Source organism: Pempheris klunzingeri, chromosome 14 (assembly GCF_042242105.1).
Source record: "Pempheris klunzingeri isolate RE-2024b chromosome 14, fPemKlu1.hap1, whole genome shotgun sequence".
Taxonomy (NCBI): Eukaryota; Metazoa; Chordata; class Actinopteri; order Acropomatiformes; family Pempheridae; genus Pempheris; species Pempheris klunzingeri.
This window is the reverse complement of record NC_092025.1, coordinates 21557750-21569731: the sequence shown is the minus strand read 5'-3', so window position 1 is coordinate 21569731 and position 11982 is coordinate 21557750. Positions and strand designations below refer to the sequence as shown.

The following is an 11982-nucleotide window of genomic DNA, read 5'->3' as shown; positions in this document are numbered from 1 at the left end:
TATCATATGTATAAACAAAAAAAGAGACACATGAAAGTAAGAGTAAAAAATATAAGACAATTTAAAATGCAGGAGTAGAATCTGCGTGTATATAATAAAAGTCAATACAATACTGTGGTGAGAATATATATACATGCAGAAAGTAATCAATCAATATTTTAACTTTTTTTTAAATCTATTTCTCATCAGTGTGATTTAACCTCCAGCGCGGTAGGTGGCGCTGTTGCACCAAAACGTCGGAGACCCTGAAAACCAAAGAAGAAAAAGAGTCAGAAGAGCAGCATGATGGGATATGAGAGTCCTCCGGCGGCGCGCTGCCGCCATGTCACCTAGAGAGAAACATTTAGCTCTTCTCTCTGCTTTAGGCGTAGTTAGTCTCGCTCTTTATTTGATCCCTACTTTTCTTTACGCGACTTTATTTCTTGCAGTTTGTTGTATTGTGTGTTACTATCACAGCGGAGAACCGCTTCCCGCCAGGTTAGGCCTGAATCCGCGGGCTGGCCTGAGCGTTCCAGCCGTGCTCCGGCGCTGGTTGTGGGGTTGGGGGGTGACCGGCGTGTCGGTTGCCGCTCCGGGAAGAACGAAGAGTAGCAGAAACAAAACCGAGTTCCGGGAGTCAGAGGGACACTTCAGAGAAAGGTTTGGTGAAACTGGGATCTATCGGAGGGAATCCCTGGCGAGTGAGTCCTTTATGTTCAGCCCTCGGGATTTCCTCATGGGGAGTTACATCGGGAAACCCGAAAGTCCATCTGCGGACTCCGGGAGGCCGAGAGCGGGGAGAAATCCCCGAGAGCAACTGCGGGAGAAACTGTCCAGACCCAACCATGCTGTCTATACCCCCAACAGGAGGCTGTCATTTACCGGGTACGATCATAATCAAATCATGCTGTAACCACCAACATGAGCTGAGAGAGTTAAAGAAGAAGATAAAGATTCAATTTCTTGGCGGGTTTTAATTATTAACTCCATTGGAGGGATCTTTATCAGCACACTCAATTCAGTAGCTGCCTTTTGATTAATATTCGATATAAGTCTGCATGTTAAAAGCATTTACCACTAACTTTATGGTTCAGAAGTAACTGGATCATTTATTAACAGAGGCATGTTTAAAAGTAGTCAAATAAAAACACATTATAGTGAATGGAAACTTGGCTCCAAGTTGCTATGAGAGAAAATATCACTAAGCCCCATCTGTTGGGTTTTTGGTGTAGTTTTTGTGCAACATTATAATATTTATATAAAATACAATATCTCAGACTAACACAGTTTTAGGGTAGATGAAGCCATCGCCTTATTTCTTCTCAGAAAGTAGACGAGGCAATAAAATATTGCAGATCCCCACAAAAAGATAAACACAATCACTAATCTAACTAGCTTTAGTTAGTCACCTGTCTTGTCCATGATCCTTTGCCATATGTCCATTTAAGTGTGCATCCTCGTCAGCCAATAAGTCAGTGTGTGATGTGCCCATTATTCAGGTATACAGGGTATAATGGTCCTCTAAGGCTGTTGTAGGTGGAGGAAAACGGCATGTGTCATATAAATATGCACAACTAACATATAAAATGTCCTGTGTCACGTCACCCCATCGTTGACCTCGGCACTGTGCCTGTGCTTTCATCATACAGCCTTCAATACTCAAACCTTTTAACTTCAAAGAAATATTTTGTAATCTCACAGGTGTCTACTGTGAGATTACCACAGTGATCAAAATGTTTACCCAGGGTGAAACAAGCGTTTGAATCTGACCGAGCTCGCATGAGATGATCGGCGTGTTATGCTGTAATGTGTGGAAATGTTGCAGTTAAAGGTTGTTCTCTGCCCAGGTAAACATTTTATCATTCGTGGCATTCCACAGTAAACATCTGTGGCTTACATAAATGTAACAGGTAAAGAGGTAAGAACAGGTAGGGTTGTGTGGGGAAGGCTTTGTGACTGAAGATACAAACGGCTGAGGCCACAAATGAGGCTCTTTGTGATGTATAATGTTTATATCTTTGGTGTATATTCATTATAGGATACAAGTAAGATGTATTTACCCTTGCATCACATTGTTTTTCCCCTCAGTGAGCCGCTGGGGACAGCGGGCAGGTTCACCATCACCCCCCAGCGTCACTACCCCCTGCAGCAGCCAGGTGTCTCATCAGTGGGAGTCCTACCTCCTGTCAGGTGGGACAGCTTCAGGAAGAAAAACATCCTCAGCCCACGTAACCCCCCGGCTGTCCTCAGCCCCGTCACGGTGAAGATCGCAAGACCCGATCACCACAGCAGCCCCAGGTCTCTCCATTCATACATTATTACCTGTGTTGAGTGTCAGAAGGTGTAATTAGTTTCTGTTCATTGTCACAATGGTGTGAAGATCAGTTTGAATCGGCTTGAGTGAGTCAGGTAATCCACTGTAATAATTATCTTTTAAATCATTTGTGAAGATGAACTACCAAATATTTGCTGGTTTTGTTCTTTGGGGTTTCTGACTATTGGTCCAAACTAGGATTTGGTCATTAAATTATAAAGGAAATGAAAAGTGTATTTGACTATCCTCTTGTTTTAAGCATATATTTTCCCTTGTTTTTACTGGCGCCTGGTAGTACTCCCAGTGGGAGCACTCGCTTGATCCAGGGCGAGGTCTCTGATTTTTGTTGTTGCCATGGCAGCTAAAGAGTCCCATTTCATCCGCTCAACCTTCCTGTGACCAGACATTAACCCCAGCTAGGATCAGCCTTAGGTACAAACTGGGTTATGTTAGATTTAATCCCGACTCTGTCACCTCTCCTCCTGGGGTGATCGCCCCTCCTGCTTCTGCTCTTCGGACAATCTACGAACAGTATTTTTGCTTGAAATGCACATCCCAAGTCCATACATTAGTCCTATATTCTATCTAAAGGCTATTAGTGATAAGTATTTGTTTGATACGACTCTGATTGTTGGTGTCACAGATAGCGAGGGTGTTTTATTGGACTGCGTTGATGGACATTTTCAGATTTTTTTTTTAGTGAAACTCAGTTTTGTGTGCTGTGCTCTGCTGTGCCTTTGTTGCCGTTTGAATGTTAACACCAACCAAAGCTGTATTGTCACCTGTTCTGTTCTTTTAGTTTGGACCATTTGAGTTGTGCAGCGCTCCCCAGGGCCCCTGCGGACCCCTGCTCCAGAGAAAGTGTCCTAAAGGTGTTGAAGGAAAGCCGCAAGAGAGAAGGGGAAGATGAGGACAGAAGCTTCACGACTGAACAGAAAAGCAAAAGAAGGTACCAGGCTGAAAAGAGACTCTGGAGGGGATCGCAATAGTGCTCGCAAGCTTCTCCACTGGCGCTGATTACCTTCTTAGCAAGGCTTCCAAAAGTAGCCCAGGAGTGCCGCACACTGAATTATGTAGTTGGTGTTTTTGTATTAAGGCCACAGTTATAGCATAAATCCCAACTTAAGTCAGGACCTGGTTCATAGATTCAGTCAGTTGAAGAGTTTTGCATGTAATTTGTTTTCATTTCCCAAGGCGTAATGACAGCGGTGGAAGCGCACACTCTGCTTTTGGGCCTCTTTTGCCTAATGGAACACCATCACAGCTGGTGCCGAAGTGAGTTGAACTTTTCTGAAGTGATGTACTGTCAAATATTGTCTCTGAGCTTTACTGCCTGTGTTTGATGCCGTGAAGCCCACAGCCCCATACGTACGAGGTATAGTGTGGCCGTCTAAATGTGACTGGAAGTGCTTTTCCTTCCATCCTCCAGGCCGGGAAATCTGAAAAGAGGGATGACCTCACTGACAGAGGAGTCCATCATGAAGAGATCTCGCACATCCTCCATCAGCTCTGGCAGTGGGGCCCATGCTCCGAGAGGAACCCCAGGCACCTGTAGAAACCCTATCCACAGCTCCTACAGCTCCTCACTAGGCCTCAGCCAGGTAACACTTGCTGTGCCTGCTGCCCTACAGTGCACAAGACCCTGCAGAGATACAGTGGAGTTGTTAAGCTTTATCTCCATGTTCACCTCACAGTGGAAGAAACGGTCAGCCCCCAGCTCCCCCCTGTCCAGCCCCGGATCATCTCGCTCTCAGACCCCAGAAGGAGCCTCTAAAAGACCCAGGTACGCCTCTGCTGGTTTCCTGCTTTTCATCAACTTTTAATTTAATATCACAGCTTGTAACTTGTGGTTTCTTCATCAGAGAGGAGGACGGGCAGTCTCCCAGCTCAGCATCCTCAGTGAGGTCAGAGCAGATAGCCTCCGACAAGGCACCTGTTGCTGGTAAGTCCCAGTTTATCTCCAGTGGCTCATCTACTGTGCAAAGGACCTCCTCAGGCTTAACCTGCTGCAGTTATGCAGCTTTAATTATTAATTAAAATGTTGTGTCAACATTATATAGCCTCGCATAATCTGCTGCATATGAGGCTACTTTTATATCCCACAAAGTCAAAGTTAGATCCATTCTAGACCTTAGACCTGCTTTTGAAAACACTTTCCATGGCGCTAACCTGTGTTTGCCTCATTTACTCTAAACATGATTACCGGCGTATCCCATCTGTTAAGCTGTTGACATAAGATGCACGTCAAGCAGTGTGTCACATAAATGGCAAAGGGGTTGGCTGCTGCGAGTTCATTATGGTACTAAAAGTAAGGGATGCACTAGTCTGTCTTTTTCTGTCCCGACACAATTTCAATACCTCGACTCGGGTCTCTTTTTCCACTATAGGGTGGAGCTCAGTGCAAGTATGTATTCGTGTTACAGACAGCGGTAGCCAGAGGCATTATGTTTTTGGGTTGTCCCTCCCGTCTGTTCCATTCTCAGGAATGCCTGGAGGGAATTTAATTACATCTGGCACAAACATCCACTTGGACTAAAGGATGAACTGATTAGATTTTTGCGATCAAAGGTCACTGTGACCTTACAGAACACATTTTTGGCCATAACTCAAGAATTCATACGTTAATAATGACTAAAGTTCACACAAATGTGTAATTGGGAAAATGAAGTGATGACATTATATATGCAAAAGATCAACTCGAAGGTTAGCTCCACTGTGACATAACGCTTCGATTATTTAACGGCATAACTCAGGAACAGGAGGAGACATGACTGGAATTATTTTTATGTAGAGGACACGAGGACAGGGCTTTGCTGAGTCCACCACGACTTAATGAAAGTAGCTGACTGTAGAATAACAATGTTATTAAGACGCAGATGGAGATGGAGTCAGGCTGATACTCAATCCACTTACTGATGCAGCATATCGGATGATAAGTGCATCCGTACCAAAAAGCTTTACATGGCCGAAGTTGTTACACTGAAGGCAAACTCTGACTTTAAAAAAGAAGTACCATGGATACTGTTTTGTCTTTTAGTCAGACTCAGTTTTATTGTCCATTATATGTTGATGTTGCAGCCAATCTGACTCCAGTCCCCAAGGTCCCAGTTCCTACCTCAGCATACTCTACTGGTAGTGGTGGGAAGAGAAAACGGAAGATCCAGCTTGTGTCCAGCCACCGGGACGATCACATCTCTCTGGTGAGGAGCTCTACATTTCGCTCTACCAGACACCCTTGTTTATATTAGTCATGTGTTGCAGTGACCTAGATTTCTCCGTTTTGCTCTCGGTGCTCACCGATTTGCAGCCCCCACCTCCAGAACTGGGCTACACTATCACTGTGAAAGACCTAGATGAAGAGAAAAAGGCTGCCATGAGCAAGATCCAGAAGGTCCTGGAGACACCTGGTGAGTAGGAACAACCACAGCAATAAACCATTTAAAGGGTAATTTTAGTATAGTTGGACCCTTTTTATATACACCACTAAAAGTTTGTGTTGTTGCTGGTTTGCCACGGTCGGTTATTTTGACAGCTAGGTAGCAGTAAGGTAAAATTACTGTTTTTGTCAATGGAGTCTAGTGGCTTTGAAGAGAGGGATGTAACAGCTGTTTCTGGTTAAACTAACAGATCTGTCTCTGTAGGGATCCTTTCTGAAATGTCAGACAGGTAGAATAACAATCTGAGTCTGTCGGGGGCAAAAACAGGCTCTTTTACTGGACATACTTGGACTGGGCGCAGTTGTCCTGAATAACTGCATTGCAGCCATCACAGTCTGTTTTACAGCTACCTGCTGAGGCAAACGTTCAAACCGTTATTTTAAACCCAAAATATGTGGAAGTAGAGCCCAGGTTTAAAAATACCAGAGTTATGCTTTAACTTTTCTTCTTGGACTGGATCTCTAGAACGTCTATACCGTTTGATTAATCCTGCACAGTTAATTGCCGTGCCGACTTGGAGACGACAAACACAGGCAGAGTAACAGGCTGTCATTCATTGTTAATTTGACTTGAAATAATGTGCTGCTTCAACTCAAGACTCAAAAATGACATGGAGAATGGTTCAGCTTTATGTAAATGTGTTCTGACGCACCATGGAGACAATCTGGAAACAAGCAATTACATTCATTTTGTTTTCCTACTCCTACTACATCAAAGTTATTTGATTAAAACGAAAGGAACTGTTGTGGTCAGCAGCTCTGTAATTCTCTGATTTAAGTTTAATATGACATGGAGACATCACTTGGGAAATTCAATTCTTGGTGGTGGGGAAATTGTGGCAGCAGGAGAAAATGAATAATGTCCAATCTGAGCTAAACATACCTGCAGCATGTCAGAGTAAGAGGGCTGTTAGTCTAGACCAGTCTCTGTTGACTGAATAAGTCCCCAGCCTGACCTCTGACCTTCCTGTTGATTTGTCCTTGTTCAGCTCCAGAGCCAGAGAAGTCTGCCTCCCCCCCAGCCACCACCTCCACCCAGCCTGCCTCCTCCTCCAGCTCTACCACCACCACCACCCTGAGCAGCCTTCTGGCAGCTCCTCTGCCCACATCCTCCAGCTCTGCGATCCCGGTCATCAACCTAGATCCCAGTCCAGGCAGCAGTGTCAGCACCACACCTGCAGTGTCGAACCCACTGCTGGAGGCTCTCAAAATGAAAAGCAGCACTCCTGCTAGCTCCACGTCAGCTGCCAACACAACCACAGGTGCGACCAAAGTCCTGTCACATCCACGTCATGGTTAATTAGTCTTTTCATCTTTTTTTGTTTAGTTATTTCCAAGTTTTAAAACAGTAGTTTAATTTTCTATATCTTAGGTTCACAGTCTTCCATACATCTGATGACATGTAGTAATCTTCCATATTCTTGTTTGGTTCTAACATGTTCTCCAACTGGCTTGTTGTGTCTTTAGTGTCTGCATCAACCACACCGGTACAACCCAGTGGCTTAAGCCTGAAGCTTTCGACCACAGTAAATGCCCCACAGCCCCCTCCTGCCTCCGAGTCTCAGTCCTCGTCTGCTGGTGTGGAGCAGCCCTCTGCCTTTACCCAGGTGCTGGGTCAGGCTTCCAGCAGCACTCCACTTGCAACAGCAGCAGGTCTGTTTGGACTGGGGAGCCAGATCAGCACCCCCATTGCTTCTTCAGCCTCTAACCCCGTCACTGCTACTGCGACCGCCCCAGCCAGCAGCGCCGTGTCAGTCAGTAACACCAACCCTCTGCTGGCTTCAGGGTTCAAGCCCATCTTTGCTGTCACCGCCACCACCACCTCATCAGCTACGTCAGCCCCAGACAGCAACCCCTCTGCCCAAAATTTCAAGCCTATCTTTGGCGCCACCACTGCAGGTGCTGGCTTTGGACAGTCTCCGTCCCTCACAACCACCAACCCAGCCTCTACAGTTCCTTCAAGTACTACATCCTCAATATTTGGTGGATTAACAAGCAGCACCACATCTGCCCCGTCTGTTTTTCCTGGCTTGTCCAACACCCTCACTGGCACTGCCTCCACCGGCTCTGTCACCATCACACAGCCTGCAGCCCAACCCCCTGTGAAAACCCTCTTTGGAAACTTGTCGACACCCTCCACAAGTACCAGCGCAGCCTCAGCGCAGGCCCTTAATACAGGAAGTACATTTCAGTTTGGAACTGCTGCCACCACCACCGCTGCTGCTGCTGCCGCCGCCGCTGCTGCTGTTGCTGCTGCTGCTACCACCACAACCTCCAGCAACAGCGCCTTCACATTTGGTGCCACACAGCCAGACTCCCAAGCAGCCAGCAACCAGAAGGTATTCACCTTTGGCCAGGCAGCACCCAGCCAGAACACAACCACTGCTTCATTCGGAGGTTTTGCCATGGCCAGCACAGCCTCCACCACTTCTGCCGCCACCACCCAGTCCACTTTTGCTTTTGGAAAGTCTTCGTTTCAAGCCCCAGCAACGCAGTCAACCTTTGGCTCCTCCGCCGCGCCGGCAGCGCAGTCGCCCTTTGGCTCCTCAGCAGCACCACCTAAACCGTTCCCCTTTGGAAGTGCAGCATCATCTGCACCTGCCTCTAACCCCGCCCCAACCCCTTTTGGTTTTGGGGCAGCTGCTGTCACCACAGCGACCGGCTTTGGGACTCCTGCTAAACCAGCATTTGGAGGCAGCTCCACTGGTTTTGCTTTCGGTGGCACCACCGCTCCCACAGCTGCTCCCTCGGCTCCTCCGAGCTTTGGTTCAGCAACCCAGACTCAGAGCTCCTCCTCGGCCACCTTCCCTTTTGGCGGTGCTGCTCCTCAGCAGACCCCCCCCGGCCCCGCACAGCCAGCACCCAGTGGATTTAACTTTGGTGCTGGTCTGCCGTGCCCTCAGTTTGGGACACCAGTCGCCAACAATCCTGCACCACAGATGGGAAACTTCAACTTTGGGGCTGCTGCTACTGACAAACCGGCTTTTGGTAAGGAATAAAGACAACTTTTGGTTTGCTTGTTGATAGGTTAAACCCAGCTGCAGAGGGTTCTACAGTGTTATTGATGAAAGAGTCAGTGGTTCAAATGACGGGACGATCTGATTAATAAGTGATGGTTGGAGTCTATTGTGATCTAATTTCCATTCTTGGTTTCATGACTTGTTTCAGAATCACTTCTGGACAGTGAATAGAAAAGGTTGCACTATTTTCAGGCTCTTTCTCCCGTATGTTGTGTGTCAAACCATTCACATTCACAGTTTTAGTCGATTTGATTGCTATATGAACCTACTGTATAACTGGCAGTTCAGTGAGCTGGTGTTGACTAAGGTCACTGTCCGGCAGAACAAGCAAAGCGGAGAAAGGTTATGTGAGAGAATGCAGCGTTTGTTTGTTTTTTTAAATTAACTGCAAAGTTAATGCAAATGATAATGAAAACAACCTGACGGAGGAACATTTCCTCATTCAGAAAGTCTGATCACAGGTTTGGTAGATCATGTTTCAATGTTGGCAGCTGCTGTCCGATACATTACCATAGAACTGGTCTACATTTGTTTTTGTTCCAGTAGAATTCAAAGGTTTATCCCTGGTTGTTTTATATGTTTGGTCTAACTGAGTTTTATGTTTGTTTCTCTGCAGGGACGTCTACCCCCTCCTTTGGCCAGAGTGCTGCCGCAGGCCCAATTCCCTTTGGAAGTCCTGCAACTCCTGTGCAAGGCTTCAACGCTGCTCCCTTTGGTAGGTCACTGATGCAATTTTTTGTTAGGGGGACAATACTTAAGCCCAGCTGAGCCCTTACAGTGAAACTGTTATAAGTAATGGTTATAGTCAGAACTTTGGCCAATAAGCCACTGCTGAATGTCAACATTTTTAAGAATAAATTAGAAAAGTTCACATTTACGTTATCTTTTTAAAAAAGTATTAAATTGTCTTAAGTTTTGTTTGGGAGGGTCTTAAAATATATTTTTACTGAGTGCTTTAAGCCTGGTCTAAAATCCACTCATTTTAATGTCTGGCTGTAAGAGAGCTGTAGTGTTTAACATCATTATGGACAAATAGATTTTTTCATGTTAATAAACTTTGCAACCAGTGGTCTTTAACAGAACCAGTTATTGTCATTTTGCCTTACTTACTCTTTTGAACAGACCTTAAATTTAGACAGGGGATTAAAAAGTCTTGCTGAGACATACTAAGCCATCCTGTGTGTTTTATTATCAGGGTCTCCAGCGACTCCCGCCTTCTCCATCGGAGCCGGATCAAAGCCGTCCGGAGCACGCCAGAGGCTGCAGGCGCGGAGGCAACACAACAGGAAGAAGTAACCCGCTGTGTGCGTCCAGCGCCGCGTTCAGAGGACTTCAGGCTGTTGCTGCTGTTGCTGCTTTGGTTAATCTGGCTAACATTGCTCTGCTCTAAACCCAACACCCCCCAACCAAGCCGCCACCGTGCCCTCTGCTTCCTTCCCCTCCTCCCGTGGGTTGTGCTGGCCCGAAACATTGTGTTTGCAGAGGAGTTAGAAAGAGCACACCAGTTTGCTGAGTTCATGCTGCCTGGATGACGACATGATCCAGCGAGGGAATGTAGCAGTGAGGAGACAGAGTCTGTAACAATGTACTATACTTGAAGAGAAAGAGAAAAGACAGATGAGTAGTCCGATTCTGAACAAAAGCATATCCAAAGTTCTTTTTTCCTTTCCAGTATGTGGACACTCCCATCGGTTCGTCTTAAGGAGAAAGCTGAGTCGGGCAAAGACATGGAGCCTCGGCTCAAACATTTATTTTTTTACGTGAAGCGCTCACTGGTTTGTATGTTACCGAAGATTTGAGTACGTTATCTGAATGAGTGTGAAGAGGGTGGAGGGCACAGTTGATTCAGATAAGGTACACAACACTGCAGTGTAAATATAAAGTTATGAGACGTTTGCATTTTAAATTATTTTTCTAATTGGCTCTCTGACCCTGTAAATGAATGACGTGTTTCTGCACTTAAAGGACAACTTAGTAAAGTCTTAATGTAGGTAGTGCAGACCTTTTTGTGTTCTTGTTTCATACTCATTGCAAGCATTCCCAGAGTCCTCCTGTGGATGGCCTTTTTTTTGATAGCGATTGCCAACACTGATGTAATTAGCAGGTCAGTATATGATTAGGATGACTACTCTTGACTTGTGCTGACAAACCAAAGCCAATTCTTCATCGTCATGCCTGTGAAAAGAATCTGTGATCTTTATCTCATCTTTAAATCCTGAGATGTGCTTGTTTGTGCCAGACTACCTCTCTTTACTCCAGGCACTGAATTCGTGTTAGGTCACTGAAAGAGATCGATTAGATTTTACCTTCAACTACTGTTCATACAGATGTACCTTTTTTTTTTTTTTTAATAAATACTGCGTGTTTTCAGAAATCTGCACAGCAACACATTATCTCCACTGTTAACAATAAGTTACACCACAATAACTTTACATCAGATTTACTAATAATACAACCTGTTAGATTGGACACCTTTATCTGCTTGGTCATTACAGAAAGGACGATGCAGGGATTTTTGTCGTCTCTGGTGTCTCTTACTCGCACCGTCGGCTGTCTGATCTCTGTTCCCCCTAATAATCACCTCTCCCTGTGGAAAGTGAGCAGCGTCTGTTGCAGGTTTTGATGATTAATTTTGGATTAATAAAAACTGAATTTTGGACGTAGATGTTCCAACAAGAACACATTCAACCCTTCATGTTCCCATTTTTCTACTTTTCAGCCCACTGAAGTGACTCCATACTAGCTGTTTACACTATTCTAATATTACCAATACACTGTTTTTAAAGTTGGTGTAAAACAATCTAACATCTTTTTTTTACCTTTTTAGTACTTTTTTGTAGTAACAGGAAATTATTTGATATGTGTGCCATACAAAGGCTTTAAAATGTTATTGCTATTTAAGTTTAAAAAATATTTCTCCAAACTTTCACCAATAAGGTTTTTTGGCTGCTTTGGAGCTATTTTACTACCTTTTTAAACCAAAACAGCTTTTTGCCTTGACTGGGGTATCGTGTACATCACACACTGACTTTTAGATTAAAATGATGGTTTAGATCAAACACGTTACAACTGAAAACTCACCTAGAATAAGTGTGTAGAGTGCATCTTTTGTGACTGTTTTAGTTTACTGTCAGTAAATTTATCATACTTTTTAAAAATTATTATATATTTGAATATAAAAAAGTCTGTTTCAAAGTAGATGAGATCAGTCACCAGTTAACTAAAGCTGCTAT

At 44.8% G+C, this 11982-nt stretch overlaps 1 protein-coding gene across 1 annotated transcript; it reads left to right on the top strand.

Annotated features, from left to right (window-relative positions):
- Positions 1-292: 292 nt before the first annotated feature.
- pom121 (POM121 transmembrane nucleoporin) lies at positions 293-11473 on the top strand. The gene is made up of 13 exons (XM_070843674.1): positions 293-864; positions 2068-2277; positions 3093-3242; positions 3488-3568; positions 3723-3894; positions 3988-4076; positions 4156-4235; positions 5372-5493; positions 5601-5700; positions 6719-6991; positions 7197-8717; positions 9366-9464; positions 9945-11473. The coding sequence occupies exons 1-13, from the start codon at positions 293-295 to the stop codon at positions 10043-10045; spliced, it is 3570 nt and encodes a 1189-aa protein (XP_070699775.1). The 3' UTR covers positions 10046-11473.
- The last annotated feature ends 509 nt before the right edge of the window (positions 11474-11982 follow it).